A 22237-nucleotide genomic window follows, 5' to 3' on the forward strand; every position below is an offset into this window, starting at 1 on the left:
AAAGCTCTGAATCCCACTTTGTCCGAACCGCACCACATCGTTGCTGTACAGACAGTGGTAGATTACGTGGTAGGAAGTGTTTTGTTTGAAGTGCGTGGTCGAACTAGGCAGTTGGATTCAGACATTTATTTGATAGTGAGGGACACATTTAACCTTACAACTGATAAGTAGTGTTCCTAGAGATGACGGATATGCCTTTGGTGGAGCCCGACACATTAGATGAGGGTTAATTCCCGCCGCCACCCAGCAGAATGATGCACAACCAAGGGAGTGAATAATACAGCCCGATGTCTCGAAACACTCCTCAAGTTGCCCCAGAGGCTAGTGGCAGCAGACACCACTAAGACACCACTAACCAAGGCTGTACTCAAACTAGGCCATATTGAAGATAGAAACCAATACTGTACTTTACACAGATCAGAGTGTTACTGAATGTCCTTTCCAGGGCTGGTATAGTATATGGGAATATTATGCAGATTTATTCCACGACTAGTGGCCAGTGGAAGTCAGGTCAGGTGGAGTATGAATGTAATCAACTGTGTTTTACACACACACACACACACACACACACACACACACACACACACACACACACACACACACACACACACACACACACACACACACACACACACAAACACACACAAACACATACACATACACACACACACACACACAAACATACACAAACACACACACACACACACACACACACACAAACACACACACACACACACACACACACACACACACACACACACACACACACACACACACACAAACACACAAACACACACACACAAACACATACACATACACACACACAGAGAAGGACTGTATGCAATTTACTAATGAAAGCTAACATTTGCTTTCATCAAATATGCATAAAATCCTTGGAGGAAAGTGGAAATATATGTACATGTCAGATGGTGTGTATGTGTTAGTGTGTGTGTGTTCGTGTTTGTGAGTGTATGTGTGTGTGTGTTAGTGTTTGTGTGTGTGCTGCATGGTGGTCATAATTGATTAACTGCCAACAATGTCTGTGAGAGAATGTGTGTGTGTGTGTGTGTGTGTGTGTGTGTGTGTGTGTGTGTGTGTGTGTGTGTGTGTGTGTGTGTGTGTGTGTGTGTGTGTGTGTGTGTGTGTGTGTGTGTGTGAGAGAGAAAGAAAGAAAGAGTGTGTTAATGTGTGAGAATGTGTGTCTGTGTGCTTGTTTGCTCTGTGTGTGTGCTTGCATGCTCTACGTCTGTTTGCGTGTATGTGCACACTGTGCACACGCTGTGTGTGTGCAGGGGCAGAGGAGTGATTCATATCCACTGCTGGGCTCTAAACCATTCGGTGCACAATGCAGGCAGACAGCACATTCGTCAATATGAAAGATGTTGACATTACTGATCAAGGGCCAGACACGGGCAATAATGATATCGCTGTGCTGAGAGGGAGCGGGATGGAGGGATGGGGGAGGAGAAGAGGAAAGAGGGGCGGATGATGTCCCAGCAGGCTGCGGGACCTGTCAGCCTATCAGCCTATCTAGCATTGGACAGCTTTTTATTTAAGGTGCCACAAATTTGCATTATTTTGCGTGTATTGAATTTTGATTGTGTTCCTTATTCTTATTTCAATAAGGTAACAAATCAGTAGTGATTGGGGGCCTCCGGCAGCACCATGGGCCCTGTTCACCGCCTGACATTCCATCTCACTGTTCCAGCCTCATGTTACTCTGAGACTTTACCGAGATGGAGAGCGAGAGAGAGAGAGAGAGAGAGAGACAGAGAGAGAGAGAAATAAAGAAAGAAAGAAAGAAAGAAAGAAAGAAAGAAAGAAAGAAAGATTGAGAGGGAGCGGTAGAGAGAGGGAGTGAAAGGAAAAATGAGAGAGCAAGAGTCAGACAGACAGACAGACAGACAGACAGACAGACAGACAGACAGACAGACAGACAGACAGACAGAAAAAGAGCAGAGAGAAAACAGAGATGGAGAAACTGATCGATGATGAACGACCACAGACGTTACAGGCCAGGGCTGATTAAGAGTGACGGTTGGGTGTAAAGTTCCGACTGCGGGAGGATGTGGGGTGTCAGGTCCGTTTGATTATGAATATGCCAATGCTCCGTGCCGTGAATCAAAGGCTCCCTCGTGAGAAGGGGAACGGGAGGGAAAGGTGGGGGTGAAATGCTTCCATATTTCTTGTGAATGTGCAATATGTATTTCATTGGGGCTCTTTATGGGCATGGGGGCTAAAGCTCAGTTTGTTTCCCTCCTTGCTCAATGAGAGGCCATAACTCACCTGCGCATTAGGAGCCCTAAAACTGTCCATATTGAGCCGTCGTGCAAGATAAGACACTTTAGTTTGAGAGCGAGAAGCTGAGGCTAAAACAGCTAGGCCCATCCTGGCTGTTCTTCTGTCTACTGAGGCAACCCTCCCTCTGATACACATTCGTTCTCCTTCCTCTCTGGCTGTTCAGTTCAGCTGTGTTACTCTCTCTGTGAGAACCCTCCGTATTGTCTACTACTGGTGAGATAAGTCAGAATCAGAAGAAACGGCTCTAAAACATTTGAGATTTTATAGATTTGTATAGATTTTAAGTCAGGTTCTCTAGATCTCATCTGATATAATACAGATTGTGAGAAGTCTAATTGTGGGAACAAGGAGGATAAATACCTGCACATTTACTTAACTTCTGTGATGTGATTCCCCAAAATCCCCTTTAGATGTAACCCCCCTCCTGTCTGAACTTGCTTGTTGCCGTAGTGTCTCTGTGGGGCCAGCTGTTGATTAGTTATCTTCAGATGTCAGTGATGCTGAGAGCGCCTTAATTAGTGAGATGCATTCTCAATTGTTGATCTTATCTGGAAACAGATGTCAGAGGGAGGAACTCCCCCTCCCTCCCTGGGTCCCTAAGTGACTGTTACCCTCGCGCTGATGCAAAGCAGTCCCCCCCCCCCCCCCCCCCCCCCCTTCATCTCACCCGCTCTGTGCCCATTCCAACAGCACTGCCTTACTCTCCGAATAAGATAATATATATAGAACCCACAGTGTCGTTAGCAGTGCAGGGTGGAACCCTGCAATAAATCCCAGGCCTGTCATGTGGGCAAATTAGTAATTCGAAATTAATCTAAACGTTTACATGAATTTTTTACCAAAATGAGTGAAAAAGCAGAAAAAAAGCAGCTTGCAAACTGAGAAAACCATGTTTTCTTTTATGTGATCAACAAACAGGTCTAAAATCCATCGATAAGAATTGATGGCTTGTGATTGGATGATGCCTGGTCGGTAGTTGCTGGAGATTGGCCAGAGCTATCCGCAGGCTGAGTGACATGGAGGGTGTTATGATGAGGACCCATGCACACACAGGGGGAGTCTGGGGGTCTAGGGGAGGCAGAAGCACAGAGACATATAGGTATAGAGGAAACTTACCCAGGATCTCTGATCTGGCATACGAAACTGAGGGGCGGGACAGAAGGAAAAGAGCAGTCAGAACCAGGAAGTAGACCACGGATCAACAGCTTTTTATTGGAAACACATGGGCATTGGTTGGGGGATGAGGATGTCACAAGGGGTCAGGTGACTTGTACAAATGTACAACTGCAAAATAAAGAGCCCCTGTGGTCAGAGTGTTTCTGCGACTGATTTGTGTGTCCAAACATCGTAAAGTAATAAAAATGGCCTAAACGCTGTTACTGTTTCTACTGATAGGACACCTCATTAAGCCACGTGCCACGGCAATGTGGTGTTACAGAGTTAGAGACTGGTTCACAGAGTGTGGAGAGGGGACATAAATCAGACGGCTCAAGCAGCCAGTAAAAACCAGGCCTGAAACGGTCAGGAAAAAACAGCAGACCCTGAGAAAATGTTTTCACTTTTCCTACGGGCCAATTTTCACTGCTGGGAAGAGCGAATGCATGAATGTCAACGCATGTCAATACACACACACACACTGAGTCACGCTACACACGATAGAGAAATCACAGGCAGCGTGTCCGGGGGCAAAATTCTCCAACTTTAAAAGGGTATCATTTTTGATATTTTAGTCAAAGACACATATGTGAGGACGTGTCACTTTGTGCCCTTTTCAGTCTCCCACATTCTCCCACATCTGGTTCAGAAAGCTGAGAACAGGACAGACCAGACCCAAACATGCTTTAGCATGGATCAGACTGAACACTGGCTCTGGGCACCATCACAACCAGACTACCTCGGACCACCCCCAGACCAACCCCAGATTGCCTCACCGTGCCTGGGCCTCAAAACCAAAAAGGGCCCCTGGTCTGGCTGTCTTTGTGAAGCTACAGTAACACTGAGATAGGACAGGACCTACCTGTGGATGGAAGAGGAAGCCGGGGGCGGGCCGCATGTACTTGTCTTTCAGAGCCTCAAACGGATCGTTCATCTTCCTCTTCTCAACCCTGCTAATATTACAACTCTATCAGTTCTTAGACACTGACACTAAAATACATTCACAACCAACAATATAGGAAAAAGTACCTATAGGAAGTTAAAGACACATATTGCTAACACAGAATATAAACACACACAATGGGTCTAAATGAGTCTGATAGTGAGTGATATTTGAACTGGGGAGGTTTAGTTCTAGAGATTCACAGTACCTGTAGATTGGGTCCATGAAGAAGGGGGTGGGCCTAGCGTGCTGCAGAGAGGTGTCGGCTTTAGGAAGCTCCACCCCTGCCGTGTCTTCTCCAAACACGTGGATCTTCTTCGACTCCTCCCTCCGGGAGGTGCGGCTACTGCTACGGTGCCTCGTGCCGCCCATGCTCAAATCCAGCGGCTGGTCCTGATTGGTGGAACGTGAGGAGGCCTCCGGTTTGGAATTGGTTTCGGGGGTAAATGGGGCGGGGACCTTCTCCTCCTGCTTGCGCTTGGTGGTAAGGTCAAAGGGCGACTCAGAGGTCCTGCTCTGGCCTTTCTTGGTGGGTTCGTCAGGTGGGGACTGGGGCTCCCCCTTGAGGCCTGGAGGTCTGAGCTCTCTCTCTGGGAAGGGGTAGACGGGCGGGGAGAAGTTTGGGAAGAAGGGCAGGGGGAACATGGAGGGGTAGGGCAGGGCGCCTACCTTCTTGTCCTGCAGGCCCGCCAGCCCCGTGGAGCCAAAGTACCTCTCAGCGATGGAGGCGATGGCCTTGATGGAGTCATTGACCGCCCCTGAGACAGCCGTGTGCTCGTCCAGCGAGGGAGGGAATAAGGCGGGGCCGCCTTGGAACTCCTTAGTATGGTTACTGGTCAGGATGGTGGGGCTCTGGGGGCCTCCGCCCGCCTTCCTCTTGGGCCCCTTCCCGTTCTCCCGGGGTGCCCTCTCCCGCTGGCCTTCGCTCTCCATGTCGCTCTCCAGCTCCGAGCCTGACGTGGTATCCAGGTCGCTCCCACTGGGCGTGCTCACGTCATCCAGGTCGCTGCTCTCTGATTGGCTGCTCAACTTGCCGCCGCCATGCCTCTGCTTGGAGGAGGAGCCCTGGGCCTGTCGCTGCTCTGTCCCCTGAGGCTGCTCGTTGCCGGGTGATGCCTCCTTGCGGAGGGTCTTGAGCAGCTCTCTGGCCTCCTGGGCCCTGGGGCTGGGCGACAGGAGGGGGCCCTTGCTGTGCTCCGTACCTGGACCTGGGGGCCGTCTGACTGGGGAGGTGGCCGGGATGAGGGTGGGTCGGTGGTACAGTCCAGAAGAGAACAGGCCCGGGAAGCTGAAGGGGAAGCCAGGGGCGGATGGAAACGTCAGGCCACTGTGGTGCCGGTTCCCAAAGTAGTCTGCCAGGCTGGCACTGCTGTTCCCCATCCCACCCATAGCGGCCTTGTCCATGGCACCAGGGACACCGGGGAGGGACATGCCTTGGGCATGGGCGAACAACCCCCCTGCCGTGAAATGGTTTTTGCCCTCACAGAAGCGCCGGTGCTTGTTGAGGGAGGAGGTGGTGCTGAACATCTGACCACAGTCCTTACACTTGATCTGGGTACGGCAGTCGGCGTGCATGCGCTTGTGGCGGCACAGGTTGGAGAACTGCGTATAGGACTTGTGGCACACCTCGCCTGCAGGGAGAGGGAGACAGACACGGGACATTCAGAGACATGTCCAACACCACATACACCCACACATACACAGAGTACATCTCCGACTATAAGGGCCAAGAGTTTTCCCTTAGATCCAGTCGTAAGGAAAACCTCCAGGCTTTAGTCGTGACACTACACATATATTTCAGGATGGTGGACTACAGTACATGGGAGACTGGCTGGGTGTAAGATGTCCTAGTCTGAGAATGTTATTTCAGTGAGGGGGGGGGGGGGGTGAGATGAGTCGCCAGATCCTAGCATTGTCAGTGGGCTTTGTTCCTCGGGGCTGAGACTGAGTCAGTGGAAGGCATCACCTGCACATGAAACACAGTGCACCTCTAGGCATTGTGCTCCCAGGGTCAGACTCCCAAGGAGACTGTAAACAAACACACACGTACACGTACATACACACGCTTGTGCACACAGACATGCATACACATTCATAGATATTCACATAACTCACAATAGACAAGAACACACATTTGAGTGCACACACACACACATACACACACACACACATAGATTTATGCAGACACATTCACAGATATTAAAATATCACATAACGCATGACACACACACACACACACACACACACACACACTCACTTGCAGACACACGGCACAATGGCTCTATTTTGAGCCTGTGAAGGAAGCAGAGTTGAATGAATCCTATCCTGCAGGTCCGGGTTCCCAGGGACAGGGCTCACGTCCTCCGCTGCCCGCCTCCCCTCACACCCCCCACTCCCCCCTGTCCCTGTCATCTAGCTCACTGTAACCTTCCCACAGTCCCACAGTCCCTTCCCTGTCTGACCCCATGGACGCCAACCCTGCTATGTGGCAGACCACATTGTTGAACAGAACATAGTGGCTAGACCAGGGGTCTCCAACAGGTTGACCACAAGTAGCTCACAGCTCACAAATGAGTAGCTCGCTAAACAATTCTTAAAGTTCCTGCTATTTTTCATGTTTTCCACTGAAAACTGTCACAAACAAATCTCACAAGAATCAGACACTTGAAGCTCTCAGCTACTATCTAATCAACGCAACACTGACATTATCTCACCCCTGGTTAGCCACTATTGGCTTAAAAAGCCAAAGTCTGCCAATTGATTTCCACCAATATTGCCCTGTCTGTCTGTCTGCTTCGAACGTTTGTCAATCACTCCGTGTGTAGCAGGTTTATGTGAAAACCATATTGTGGGTTGACAGAAATACTTTCCCCAAAACCTTCTCAATTAAATTATAACTGCAAAGTAGCCTTACTTGGCAGAAGTATATAATTTGTATCTATTATTTGCATGACTTTGCTATGACATGAGCAGCAGCAGTACAGAACCATCATTCCTCACTCGCTCGGTGAGCTATTAAAGGGCCAGACCAAAAAAAATGTATTCTGAGTAGCTTGTGACATTTTTTAAAGTAGCTCTCAATCTAGAAAAGGTTGGAGATCCCTGTGCTAGATGATAGCTAGATAAAAAAAAAACAGTATAGAGATCATATCTACATACATACATACATACAGTAGCTTCTGGATAATAGTCATTCTGTTTCATATTCTCTATTGGAATTCTCTATTTTATATATTCTTTATTTTTACATTGGCATCCGTAAAAATGGAAAGTGGATGACAATTTCATATCAAAACATACTCTTAAAAAATATGTATGATATTGTATAATATTGTAGTTTATAGGAATGTGATTGATTCAAATATTTACCATTCACAATATACAGTATGTCGTCTAACGGTGTTTGTTTTTTCATGTGGTGGTTTGGAAATGTCCTGGGAAACTTGTGAAAGACAATGACGTGCATACCGTGCTGTAATAATGAATGCTCTTTGAATCGAGGGCAAAGGTCTTAGAGTGAATGATTATGTCTTCGAAGGAGTCAACGTCGTAATTGATCAAGAGATGTTGAGTCTAGGCGTAAATATTTGATGCGCCTGAGGCTCGTTGGCTAACGTGGGTGTTGTTATCCGTTTCCTCTCTGTTGTAGAACGAGTAGAAGCCCGTGGCTGTAAATCACATACTGCTGACATTTACAGACTTACAACAGACACACATGACACACAGGGTGTGAGGGACCTGATCCACTCCACACGTGTGTTTTGTCAGGTCTCCATAAACTGTAACTAAATATTATAAACACATTCCTGTGAAGAGCAGCTTTGAGTAAGACAGCCCCATGTGTCTGAATGAAAGATCAGGGCCGGAATGTTCCTCAGACAGACACAGCCACAGAATTTCTACCTTGGTACAAACACACACATGCATGTACACACACACACACACACACACACACACACACACACACACACGGACACACGGACACACGGACACACACATGGACACACACATGGACACACACATGGACACACACACACACGCTGACCGACATACTGTTCACACAGACAAACAAAGACGGAAGACGGACACACACATGGTCTCTAACACATCTGTCAGGGCTGAGGGTGTTCTGTCTTTTTACACAGGCATTAGCTTTTTTCAAACCTGCATATTTTCAACTGATTACTGCAAATGTACTCCCATTCGGAGCACGGTGGAGGGGACATGTGGTTGCTATTTGCGTGGAATGGTGCATTTAGAGGGGAGGGGGGAGATGGTGGTCCGCAGGCGGACCAAGCCCCTCTGCCCTGCGTGTGGGGTCACGGAGCTGGGGTCAAAGGGTGAAGATCACTGTGCTTTGTGTGTGAGGTGAAAGTGTGAAAAATCATTATAGGGCCAGAAGATTTTCCTGACTACCTGACCTAACAAGGAAAAACTCTGAAAATGTGTTTTCTCTGAAAAGCAAAACTGGGGTCTGGTCATCATGTGTTGTGGTTGTGGTTGTAATGTTTGACCACAGGGTTGGCATTTACAGGGAGTGTGAAAGAGAGTGGGATCAAATGTATGAGCTCTGGGGTCAACGGTGGGGGTGGGGGGGGGTCACGAATGGTTGAACAGGTCAATGTGTGGGACAACAGTAGGGTTAAAACGTGAGGTCATAGTGTGAGGTCATTACTAGGGGTCATTGGGTCAACAAGGTGTGCGATTGCTGAGATGGGGGCATGGGACACGTACTGCTGTTGTTCAGCTAATAACAGAAATGCCATTCTCCTTCAAAATAGCACTCCCCTGTGACTACAATTCCTGTGGAATGAAACATTTTATGTTCTCCTTATGCAATCTTGTATATTATAGATATGTACATATTACCAAAATCAACATGCCACTTTCAAAATGTCAAAAGTCAGTACCATTCAACATTTCCTACATTAAATGTATAGAATTAACCCTAAAATCACAACATATTATATTCAATGATATTCAAAATTGATAGATAATAAATAATACCAAATAATATAAATTACTACTGTATGGAGTTTTTTTTAAGTACTTAAAGGACTGATATTTAAAGGGGCATTTGACCCTAAAACCACTTTTTCACATAGTTCTCATCAGAGTACCGTTAATATGGTTTAACATTTTATTTTGCACATATATGTACAAGCCTCATAGCTATTATAATAGAAGATCTGTGTTTACTTCCTGGAAAATTCTCATGAATATGCTAAATGAATCCTAAAGAGATGTTGTGCTCTTGCTTGATTTAGGGCTTCAGGAGACTGGAAGCAACCTATCTTCAAAAGTTGAATGTTGACATGCACAATTTTCTGGGACAGTATCAAAAGTGGACTAATGAAGAATATATGAAGAAATGGTTTTCAAGTGAAATTCCCCTTTAAAACAATGAGAGGGTCAAAATAGGTATGAGACTGCGTTAAAATCTATCACGGAGTAACTCACATGTCAACTAGTATTATGACCAGGTCAGAACATAAGAGACGGGGCGTTTTAGCGATTTTTCTAAATGAGTTCTAACAAGCTAGTAGAATATGTGGAAAAAGCGTGCAGACTTACATATGAAGGGTCTGAGTGACTTACATATGAAGGGCTTGACACTGCTGTGGATGTGCTTGTGCTGCTTCAGGCCAGAGGACGTGGCAAAGGTCTTCCCGCAATCGGGACAGGCGTGAGCCCGCGCCCCCACGTGCTGCGAGCGGATGTGCCTCTGCAGGTTACTGGGGTCTGTGAACACCTGCTGGGGGGGGACGACGAGGGGGACACACGGGGGGGTCACCCATCTGCGACTATGGATACAGTACATATAGGAGATGCATGCATGTACATATACACTTGTTCACACATCCAATTCAACACAAAATATACTCTAATACAGGGCTCTCCAACCCTGTTCCTGTAGGTTTTCGCTCCAACCCCAGTTGTACCTAACCTGATTCAGTTTATCAGCCAGCTAATCATTAGAATCAGGTATGCTAGATGAGGGTTAGAGTGAAAACGTACTGGATGGTAGCTTTCCAGGAACAGCGTTGGGGAGCCCTGCTCTAGTAACATACACCTACCTACCCACCCAAACACAACTGTACCTTTGAGCAGGTACATGACTGTACCTTTGTGCAGTTTTCACATTCGTAGTGCTTGCCACTGTCATGTGACATCTGATGACGAATCAGGTTGGATTTCCAATTGAAGGCCTTGGGGCACTGGTCACACTTGTATTCCCTCTCCTCCGAGTGAGACAGAGAGTGAGCCTCCAGACTGTAGGAGAGACGTAGAGACAGACCGACAGACAGACAGACAGACAGACAGACAGACAGAGGAACATTATTCCAACCCTCTGCCTCACTAGCCTCTCAACTAAAAACAACCCAATAAAGTAACATGAACCGAGTTTTCCCGGTCCTATCAACAAGGGAGAAAGAGGACGCCTTCTCACCTCTGGAGGTCGGGGAACACCTGATCACACTCCTTACACTCCTGGGGGCCGTCGTGGTCGTGACCGTCGTGGCTGAGGCTGTGGGACAGGTGCAGGTCGTGGGGCTCCAGGCCTTCAGGGCCTTCCAGGTCACTACTGTCCCCTCCAGGGTTCCCCAGGAAGGCTGAGGTGGGTGTCCCACACGGAACCTTCTGGTGGTCCAGCAGCTCAGAGACAGACTCAAAGAGCTGGTCACAATCCTCACAGCGATACTGTCTCTCCTCTGGACAGGGGGGAAGTAAGGGGAAGAATGTCTTAAGTGTGTGTGTGTGTATGTGTGTTGTTTATGTGTGTGTGTGTATGTGTGTATATTTGTGTGTGTATGTGTGTGTGTGTGTGTGTGTGAACTGACCGTGCATATCAGGAGCCATGCTGTCACATGAATAATCCTCTGCCTTCATGTACAGAAGCAGCTCCTCTCCTGGTTGGATCTCTCGAGTCACTCTGTAGAAAATCTGCAGAACACACACACAGATTTAAGCATATGACGTTACAGTATATCCATACATGAGTACACACGCACACACTCAAAACCTTGTCGACCAACACCATATAAAACACACTCACCTCCACTTTACTGAAACAAAAACACTCTGATGCAGAAAGCAAACAAACGTTGCCTCAACACACACACACACACACACACACAGTTTAGAAAACAGGGAGGATATTGGGGGCCGAGCGTGAAGCAGAGAGGACCATATGATATGTCAGTAGTAGAATGCTCTCAACACGGCTGGACCTCAGAGGAAGAGGCAGTAAAAGGTGTTGGGAGATGTGGTACTGCTGCAGTGCATGGTGACATATTTGTGATGCCGTGTGTGTGTGTGTGTGTGTGTGTGTGTGTAGTAGGCAACACTCCACCTGCCCACTCTATGCCAGTATCATGCTATGCTTTATCAAAAAGGACTGTTATATACTCCAAGGTGTGTGGGGGGGGGCTATAGTGAATGGGTCATCTGAGAGACCCTGAGATCTGTGGGACTTCCCATACGAACACAATAGATGCTCTGCCAAACAATCACAGATGGCGTTATTTTTGGCACGCCTTGAAGGTTTAACTTACTAACTTCCCTTACAGCACCGTGGTGACATTTGGACGGGAAGGGGGGGGGGGGGGGATTATTAGGAATATGACAGGGGAGACACAGGGACACTGACAAGGGCGCGGGTCACAGGGACACTGGCCCTGGGAGATAACGTACCCGGCTCGCCATGACATCAGTGCTGCGTGGCGGCAGCGAGGGCGAGGGCCAAGCGGCCTGGTCAGAGGGGAGCCAGCCTCGACCCCATTGTTCAGGAGGAGAATGCAGGGAACTGAGAGGGTCCAAATAGCCGAGCGGCTAGCTCTCTCAGCTGCCCCCCTCGTCTGTATAGAGCCCCCCTCTCACCCCCTCCCAGCTCCTTCTTGCCGGTCTAGCGAGGTCAACAGCTCTCGGTCCAGGACTTTAGCCCTCAGACCAACAGGCCACAATAATATCGATGGTTGGGAACAATAAAAGACCAATTCAGACAGCCATCTAGGGCTGCAGGGATTCCACCCTCAGAAACTGATAGAGTCTTTGAAAAGCTATCAGGGGTACAGCTAGCCTGATCCCAGATCTGTTTGTGCTGTCTTGCGTGACAATGAGTGACAAAGAGTTGGCAAGACAGCACAAATTGATCTGGGTTTAGGTTACAGCCGCTAGTGGACCGTAGCACAGAGGGGGCAGAATGTGGCCGCGGGGAGCAAGTTACTGCAGCTAGTATCTCTGCTCTTGTGCAGATGGTGTACAATCTGGCACACAGGCACTGCAGTGAGTACCAATATGGGGGAATTCCCCTCAGCAACACCCCTTCCCTGTGGGCCGCCACAGACAAACACTCAAACACACACAAACAAACATACCGTACACACCCCGAAACACACATACACGTAAGCACGCAAGCACACACACACACAAACACACAAACTGGTTGAACGTTTCTGCACTGTACAGATCTCCAACTCCTCTCAAAAAGCCTTATGAGTTGCCCCTATAAGGGCTGGCTGACACAGAATGAGAGAAGCCTAGTCTGGGGCTGTAAACGGACAGTAGCTAGAAATAACAGAGAGCTAGATAAGAACAGTGTTTGAGTTCACACTGTGAGGGCCAGCCAGCCACACCTTTGGACTAGACGAGAACCAACAAGGATAGAGAGCCCCAAGCCTTGACCTCCAGAGCCCCAAGCCTAGACCTCTAGAGCCCCAAGCCTTGACCTCTAGAGCCCCAAGCCTTGACCTCCAGAGCCCCAAGCCTTGACCTCCAGAGCCCCAAGCCTTGACCTCTAGAGCCCCAAGCCTTGACCCCTAGAGCCACAAGCCTTGACCTCTAGAGCCCCAAGCCTTGACCTCCAGAGCCCCAAGCCTTGACCTCTAGAGGCCCAAGCCTTGACCTCCGGGGCCCCAAGCCTTGACCTCCAGAACCCCAAGCCTTGACCTCCAGAACCCCAAGCCTTGACCTCCAGAGCCCCAAGCCTTGACCTCCAGAACCCCAAGCCTTGACCTCCAGAGCCAGCCAGGAGTCACAGGATACACAATCATTATTAGACTTTATTACCTTGCATTATCAACGGGGGATTGGGCTAACATAAAACACAAGGAGGCACTGAGGATAGGTACCTAGACAAACACACATACTCACACGCACACACACACACATAGACAAACACATGAGCAGACACACATGCACAAACATGCACACACACACACAATACACTCTCTCTCTCTCTCTCTCTCTCTCTCTCTCTCTCTCTCTCTCTCTCACTCTGTTTCTTGTAGAGGTCATAACTACAGACGTATCAGAGGCTATTATCTTGGAGAAGTTGGTTGCCTTGACATCATTAGTCACAAGTGCAAACAAAGAGTCCGATTTTCCTCTGGACACTGACCCGCCCTCTCTGTTCCTCCAACGTCCTTCCTCTCAGATAGGTCATCTATCAGGTATGCCAGCCACCAGCTAGAGTCCCGATCTAGGATCAGGTCCTCCCTGTCTATATAATTGTATTCATTATGATCCAAAAGACAAAACTGACACTAGATCAGCACTTCCACACTGAGACACTCAGCTCTCCAGTCTATTTCTATGATCACAGAACCTTTCACACATTAAAACAGTCAATTCATCCACTTCATGTCTCTTTGTGCGGCGTGGGAGAATCAATATGGCTAATGAGATTAGCCCTCATATCCATCCACAGTCTTATGAAAGAGTCTTTAGTCGCTCGTCAGATCATGAGAATTACACCGCTAATCCATTTACCCTTCAGCCTGTCCAATGTAGGCTACTGTACGTGTGGGATATGGTTGAGACATTTCCATACTAAATGTACTTCAAATCTGTTCTCTGTACAATGCTCAGTGATGATCACAGGTGAATCTGACCAGAGAGCAGTTTTAGTCACCGCTACGGTGCTGAACTTTTAAATATTTTTTTACCCCCCAACAGATCTGATCTCAGATCATTGATTGAATGAGACCCAATAGTCACCGACTGCATTGCAGAACGTTGATGAATAGTTATTTTTATCGGTAATAACACTGTTTAAAATAATATGTTACACATGTTTATACTTTATAGCTAAGACATGATCACACACGCCATACTGCTGCAGCACTACGCAAGCCTTGCTATTCTCTATGCCCGAACATACACACACACTCACACGCACACACACACACACGCACACACACACACACACAAGTAGGAACCCCTGACAGTTCTTCTAGCTCTCTTTCTTCTCTCTCCTCCCTTCCTCCACTCCCGTCTTCCCCTCCTTTACTTTCCTCACCCTCTTGAGATTGGACATAAAGTTTTATTATGAACAGGAATAGGTCAGAAATAAGAGGATTGAAGCCAGGCTAGTCCACAATGTGGGACTGGTTGTGTAAGAGGGTGTAATATGTGGTTTCAGGCTGACTTCACAGTCAGCACTTCCCAGCAGCTGTAAAACCTGTTGGAAGGAGGTAAGGGACTACATTCCTCACATCCAGCTTTAGGATGAGGAGCACGGGGAGCCATCAGAACCGCAATGAACATTCACATAGTCCTGCTCAAGGGCCCGATCCTGCACAGCGTGTGGATTAAGAGGCATATAAAAGACAAACAAACACACACATTCATACTCTGATAGAAACCGGCATAACTGACAGACTTTCCTGACATCCAACCAGACCACTTCACTTTACACACGTAATTTACGCCTCGACGGGCTTTGTGGGCCGTTGCTGTGCTATGAAAAACATGAGGGTTGACCGGAAGACATATGAAGACAGTGTTGTGACAGTGTGTGGTACCTAACAATAACCTCATCACAGCCTTGTCCATGATCCAGGCCAGCACCACAGTGAAGACAGTCAGTCACACCTCAGAGAGAGGGCCAATCAGAAGGCTACATCAAACATTGCATCACATTGGTTGCGTCTCAAATGGCGCCCTATTCCCTACATAGTGCACTACTTTGGACCAGAGCTCTTATAGGGGGCATACACTGTGCACTATAGCAAATAGGGTGACAACTGGGACACACTCATTGGGATTCATTATACTACCGTGTCAAATAAGAATCTGAAGTAGTCTTCCTCTCAAAATACACTTTTTCTCAATCATTTGGAGTGTTAAATAATTGTTTGTATAGGGACGTTATGATCATGTTAATGATGAGTATAACCATGATGACAATGTTTCTAGTTACAAATTACATCCAGTCATCAATATTACATTTGAAACCGATTCCTTATCTGTTATCTGCAACATATACAAGTATTCAGAAACTATTTATGAAGAAGTAATGAAAAGTGATGCAAACTTTTCTATCAATGTATCTTCCATCAAGACATGGAATGCACTGTCCATGACAAACAAAGTCTCCCTTACTATCGGAGTGTGTGTGTGTAATCTGAGTCCATAAAATACAATTTAACCAGTGAATGAGTGAAGTGAAAATGCCCCTATGTGTCAGATAGGACTTCCTGTCCTGTCTTTCCCAGGTGAGGAGAGAAAGAGCCATGGGGCATTCCACACATATCTGGAGGTTTACAGTGCAAGCGTGTGTGAAGTGTCTGTGACTATCAGCACGGCAGCCGTGTGTGGTGTGTGTGATCTGGCCCTGTGGTCCTCGACACACCGAAGCCAAGACACAATTACACAGAAACACAACACACAGATGGGCCCTCTGAGGTAGGGTGTGTGTGTGTGTGTGTGTGTGTGTGTGTGTGTGTGTGTGTGTGTGTGTGTGTGTGTGTGTGTGTGTGTGTGTGTGTGTGTGTGAGAGGGGGCCTGATACTCAACGCAGGGTGGGCTGCACAGGGGCTATCTGAACTAGATCACAATAACACCTTAAAACACAACAACAGGCAGGCAGGCAGGACATGGGGGTTCACTGAGGCCCTGTGGCAGGCAGGAGGGCGGTCTTCTCTTCACATACCTGATCATCTATCTGGCACGGCGTCAGGTTGTGTTGGTGGGCCGTGGGGGAAAACTGGATGTGCTTCAGCCAGCTCCCGATATCAGGCTCGCTGGCATCCACACAGAACTTTACATGGCCCGACCCGTCCAAGATCTGGAGAGAGGTGGAGAGGGGAGGGGGGGTTAACACTTTGATCTCTATCTGATTCTGCACAGGTTACTGTGTCCACATGGACGAACCACATACCTCCCACCGAGAAACAAGGCCACACTGTTGTGAGGCTGCAGTATTACACACGCAGGACAGGAACACACACACACACACACACATATACGCACACACCTTGTACTGGGTCCTGCTCTCTCTCACACACACACAAATGAAAAACCCACTCAAACTCATACACACGGAAAAGTCACACTCTCTGTGACAGCAGTGAAACGCAATAGAGAATATCACTGTGCTGAATAACTCTGTGCTGAATGTCACTGTGCTGAATGTCACTGTGCTGAACTAAAAGGCATGTCTTTCAATTACATGACGTGTAAAACAATGTTTTTAAGACATCAAAACGAATGTATTTCTTTATTGCTGAACATATTCAATTATCCCATGAATATGGTAATAAAAACAAACATATTGGAGCCATTTCACTGTGTGCAACATGTTTCATAACAATGCTTATTATCAAGTGACCTAAAAATGAAATACTGAGTTGTGCTGAATAAATTAAAGCACAAAAAGCAACCCCAAAATCAGTGTTGGTATTTTGTCGAAACAAAAAAACGGTGTAATTAAATGATTATTACACATTTATATTCGTATTAACATTTGTTGAAACATTTACTCTATTCCACAATTCCTGATATCAACTGGTTTTATTTTTAAATAAAACGTAATATTATTATAAAGCTGAAGTTGATTGAAAAGTCTCTCAGAGGCTTGATGATGAGGATATATTGAACAATAGCGCCTAATATTTAGGAGTGAAAAGGGCCAACACACGTTAACCCAAGCGGGCTGCGACATACAAATAACCTTAACTGCACGCCATTCACTCAAAAGAAACAACCCGTTTTATAAAGAACTCCCTAATTTCGACTTTGTTATAAGCTATGTATGCATAATTAACTACCCTATCATATTCAGTAAATTAACTATATTACCATATGACCAATGCAGGCCTATACGTACAATAAAACGTAATTCTACTTAGATAGATGCTAGGAATAAATAAATGATAGGCCTGATAATTATTCCGAAATATTTTTTGGTTTTACAACGAATTAAGGAGAGATATAAATCGTGTGAAAAGGCCACTGTGAATGTCAGCCAGGACAGGAGTTCGTTGCAGTCTACAAAATGTATAACATAAATTACAAATAATATAACAAAATAACAAAATAGCCTAATTCTCGGTTTTTTCTGGCCTACCTTGAAAATGTGATAAGCACACGTGTCGAAAATGCGCATAATCTTTATCTATTTGCTCAATTCCCTTTGCATTTTGAATTAAATTCCGCAAGACAATGCAAAATGACATCTTACTTATTGCCTATAATTTAAACACAAATAATGTTTTAATCAATAAAAACGAACCAATAATATGCCTATAAACACGATTTAAAAAAAGAAAGCCTATAGCCTATTACTGACATAGAAAATAAACTTGATTCGGAAACAAATCAACGGCAGGAAATGATAAGTGATAACAGTTACGTGAAGAAGTAGCAATACATAATGTTCTGATCCATAACTGAATATCGGTTAAGAACACCAATCGATGTTTATGTTGCCTAAAATATTTAATAATGTCTAATGAAAACGTATTGACTCACTCTTTAAAAATACTTGTCAATAGTTTTGACAATTCATTTATATTGAGAGCTCATACAATTAATGACCATAATTGTATCGCTGAGAAAGAACACGTTAGAATGTTCGTTTGGTAATAAAAAAAAGGTTACAAAATAGATCGCTGCTTACCGTGGTAAATCCTCTGCACAATTGGTGCAACAATACAATATCTGTAAATACGACGTGCGCAGAAATAATTTTTAAAAAACAGTTGATGAAAACTGCAATGCCTTGTTTGGAAATAAGCACAAAAATGTGAAAATGTATCGTTCGTTTAGTTTTGCTCCATTTGTGTAGTGCCCTGTGTTCTTGAAAGCGCCAAGGGATTTAACAGTGTATTTTCTCTTTCTCCGACCCACAAGACGTTTGCTCCTCTCTCTCTCTCTCTCGCTCGTTTATTGTCATGTAGACACCGGCATAATCCCTAGGCACATTAACTTGGTCCAAGTTGAGCCCGTCAGCGCGAGCCCGTCTCGTCCGCTCCTCTCTTTCTGAACCTTCACTGTTCCCAGGTGTCAGCGCGGCGGAGCGAGCGACGATTCAACTTTTCCTTTCTCTCTCCCCCCGGCGCGTGATAGTGAGATGGAAGGATCGCCCACCTACTTGCGCGTCCCGTACTGTGTGATGTGTGTGTTTCTGTTTCACGGACTGTCTCTTAAAGAGGATCTTGCTCGCCCATCCATAGAGAGCAATGCAAAACGGGCTATCTTGCCTGTCCGCAGTCGGAAGTTGAGCGACGCTACCCGCAGTAAATTTTAAAGTGACAGGGGACCGGTGGAGAGGCGAGGTCAGAGAGAGGTCGGGATGGGCTTCTATGGGATTGACTACATACACACACCAGCCCAATTTGCCTTTGATGAAACCACCGAATAATTATGCAATCATTCGTGTTTCACTCGTTTTTCCCTAAGCAATGAGGGGTGGGTTCGCGGCTCACTCCAATCCCAGTTAAAGCACAAAATGCTATTAGCTTAGGCTACTGAATGATGACAGTGACTCTCATCTAAGAATATTTTACATTTAAAAAACAATTGTGTTATTCATAAAATACGTAATGGCGTGTAAAAGGTATTGTTTTAATTAAATAAAGCCTCATTATTAGTCCAAGTGAAAACAACAACTTTTATTGTTAGGCCTAAGTGACGCTTTCCTTGTTTGCTTTGAGCACCTGCTTTACGAGACAGACAAGGCATGCGCCCCAGTGACCTGTCTCGCCCTCGCTGCTCTGAGAGACGTAGGACGCAAGTGACCAACATGCCGTCGTCCTGCATGGTGTTGTTACACACATTTCTAAACATGCCAATCCAATTTATAGCTTTCTAAATATTATTCTGCTAAACTTGATCTGCAATGAATGGTAACAGCTTGCATATACAGCAGGGCCAACATGCATACAATTAAGACTTTTTTCTGATTTTATTGTTGTTGTTGCTTGTTTGTATGTTTAAACTTTTTTTTATATATAATAATTTTCACTCTTTTTTCTTAACATTTATGTCCAACTCTAAACTCTTTTGGATAATCAAATCGGAAAAAAATAGACCACTTAGAATAATAGAAAAGTAGGCTATAGCCTACATGGTTATTCAGGGAAAGCATGAACAGGAGTCTATAACGTTCTGGGAGAGGGCGAGGGGAGTGGGGGGGGCGAAGAGATTATTAATATGTCTCAGTGGCCGCTATCTGTGACATTGACCTTCTATCCCAGATAATTCCCATTGTTTGATGAAATTGCAGAGCAAATGTGCAGGAAGGACAGGAAAAATCATGTGTAAATAAGGTGGACCTCGCCAGAGATTCCCATAGTCCGCGCTGCTTGAGAACCCAAAAGAGCCCCCGGTCCGCAGCTCATTGATTTCCTGCCTTTCCTCGACTTGTCCATTGTTGGAAGCCTTTTTAATTTAGCCATAAATTGGGAAAGCTCAAGCTATGAGCTGTTCTATTTTCTTCCTGTCAGGATGAGGGATTTGTTTTATGATCCATTGTGTATTAAATACAAGTAATCTGGGAAAGTGATTGGCCGGGCCTCTCCGGGTCTGATCGAGGATTCTGATAGAGACCCAGAGCTCTTTCTGAAAGGAAGGAAACGTTTGTGGATAAACAAGGGTTTTGTGGTATCACTAGCAGGTCCGACTGACCAGGGTAAATTGGGGTAAATGTAGATTGGACCAGAGACCGCTCACGGTTTCTCAGCCTGTACTTCTCTCCCTAGTCAGGAGATGGCGTTCTCAACTGAACAAACTTTTACAAGGTATTAGTTGCCTTTCAATACGTTCTTTAATGCCATGCAGACACATTTTGATAGGTGTTTTCTTTAGTGGAGAATTTAACAGGGTTTCGATTCATGGATAGCCTAAATTTGAGTTGTAAGCCTTCCATACTGAACGAAGTTCCCAGCCTGTGTGCCTATATCTCCTGAGAAAAGTGCATCAGTCAAGCGCGGAGACGCTGAGTTATTGAGATGGGGGTCATTGCTTTCTCGTCCACAGAATTGCAGCACACAACATCGTCTACACTAAGGCGTTAAATTGCTAGATGAGACATGCAAGATTCAGTTGCATGGGCCTGAATATATAATCACCTGAACGACCTACAATACATTTCTTGGATCCACAATAAGAGGAGCCGTGGAAGTGAATTTTAAAACATTTGTTCATTTGTTAAAGCCCCCATGTATAGTGTTTTAAACCATAGTCTAATTTATGTTTATTTGAAAAAGTCGCCATATAGTCTAGTCCATTATATTACGTAAGTATATTAAATAGTTCGGCTTTATCAAAATAACCCAAGCCTTTGTTATTATGATTATACCACATAAAGTGTGTAATAGCTGTTTAATAACAGATTACAAACCAAAAAGCCTGCTCGAGGCTTTTGTTATTTCTCCTATTTTACGCCACTTACCGTTTCATTCTGATTTGGGTGACACTTCACATCTGCGGCATCCGGATAATGTTTTTTGTACATCGACTTAAAAGTGCTGTGAAATTTCTCAAGGGTTTTCATGCTGATTTGTTTGTATTAGTTGTTTGTTTTAGCAACTCAATTACTTGGGAAAATGTTCTCAGTTTAAGTATTGGACAAATCCATCACTACATTTTCAAAGCATTTCCCAATTTATATTGCAGTGTAGGAAACATGAGGCTACTTTGCTTTAACAAATTATTTACGCTTGAGTTTCACAGGATATCAGTGGGCTGTTTACAGTGCCTTCAGAAAGTATTCATACCCCCTTGGCTTTGTACACATTTTCTGGTGTTACAGACTGAATATTAAATTGATCAAATTCATATTTTGTGTCACTGGCATACATACAATATATCATAATGTTATAGTGGAATTATGTTTTTAGACATTTTTACAAATTAATTAAAAATGAAAAGCTGAAATGTCTTGAAATGTTTTATTTTATGGCTAAACTAAATAAGTTCAGGAGTGAAAATCTGCTAACTAAGTCACATAATAAGTTGCATGGACTCACTCTGTGTGCAATAATAGTGGTTAAAATAATTTTTGAATGACTCATCTCTGTACCGCACACATACAATTATTTGTAATTGGCGAGTTTCTCAGTCGAGCAGTGAATTTCAAACACAGATTCAACCACAAAAAACAGGGAGGTTTTCCAATTGCAAAGAAGGGCACCTATTGGTAGATATTTATTTTTATTTAATGCAGACATTGAATATCCCTTTGGATGTGGATTTGTAAAAATGTTTTTGTGGATTTGTAAAAATGTCTAAAAACATAATTCTACTTTGACATTATGGGATATTGTATGCATCAATACACTCAGTCACTACAAAGATACAGGCATTCTTCCTAACTCAGATGCTGGAGAGGAAGGAAACCGCTCAGGGATTTCCCCATTGGTGACTTTAAAAGAGTTACAGAGTGTAATGGCTATGATAGGAGAAAAAGGAGGATGGATATACAACATTTAAGTTGTTCCACAATACTAAACTAACTGACAGAGTGAAAAGAATGAAGCCTGTACAGAATACAAATATTCCAAAACATGCATCCTGTTGGCATTAAGGCACTAAAGTAAAACTGCAACAAAT

General features: G+C 45.2%; 2 protein-coding genes across 28 annotated transcripts in view; both read right to left on the reverse strand.

Annotated features, from left to right (window-relative positions):
• Positions 1-22237, reverse strand: part of LOC139382327 (alpha-2-macroglobulin-like) — a 563422-nt gene that overhangs the window by 236583 nt on the left and 304602 nt on the right. The window lies entirely within an intron of this gene.
• Positions 1-22237, reverse strand: part of LOC139382329 (histone-lysine N-methyltransferase MECOM-like) — a 210984-nt gene that overhangs the window by 9720 nt on the left and 179027 nt on the right. For 4 of the 27 annotated variants that reach the window (XM_071126275.1, XM_071126272.1, XM_071126268.1 and 1 more), the window contains exons 3-10: positions 16335-16469; positions 11242-11344; positions 10851-11112; positions 10501-10672; positions 9974-10154; positions 4608-6030; positions 4319-4409; positions 3418-3444 (exon numbers count right to left, since the gene is read on the reverse strand). In XM_071126275.1, coding sequence (XP_070982376.1) covers positions 3418-3444; positions 4319-4409; positions 4608-6030; positions 9974-10154; positions 10501-10672; positions 10851-11112; positions 11242-11344; positions 16335-16469 — 2394 coding nt within the window. Of the gene's footprint in view, positions 1-3417; positions 3445-4318; positions 4410-4607; positions 6031-9973; positions 10155-10500; positions 10673-10850; positions 11113-11241; positions 11345-16334; positions 16470-18302; positions 18867-22237 lie in introns of those variants that run through there. The other 23 variants (XM_071126285.1, XM_071126284.1, XM_071126283.1 and 20 more) reach the window with 19 other exon arrangements.

Source organism: Oncorhynchus clarkii, chromosome 24 (assembly GCF_045791955.1).
Source record: "Oncorhynchus clarkii lewisi isolate Uvic-CL-2024 chromosome 24, UVic_Ocla_1.0, whole genome shotgun sequence".
Lineage (NCBI taxonomy): Eukaryota > Metazoa > Chordata > Actinopteri > Salmoniformes > Salmonidae > Oncorhynchus > Oncorhynchus clarkii.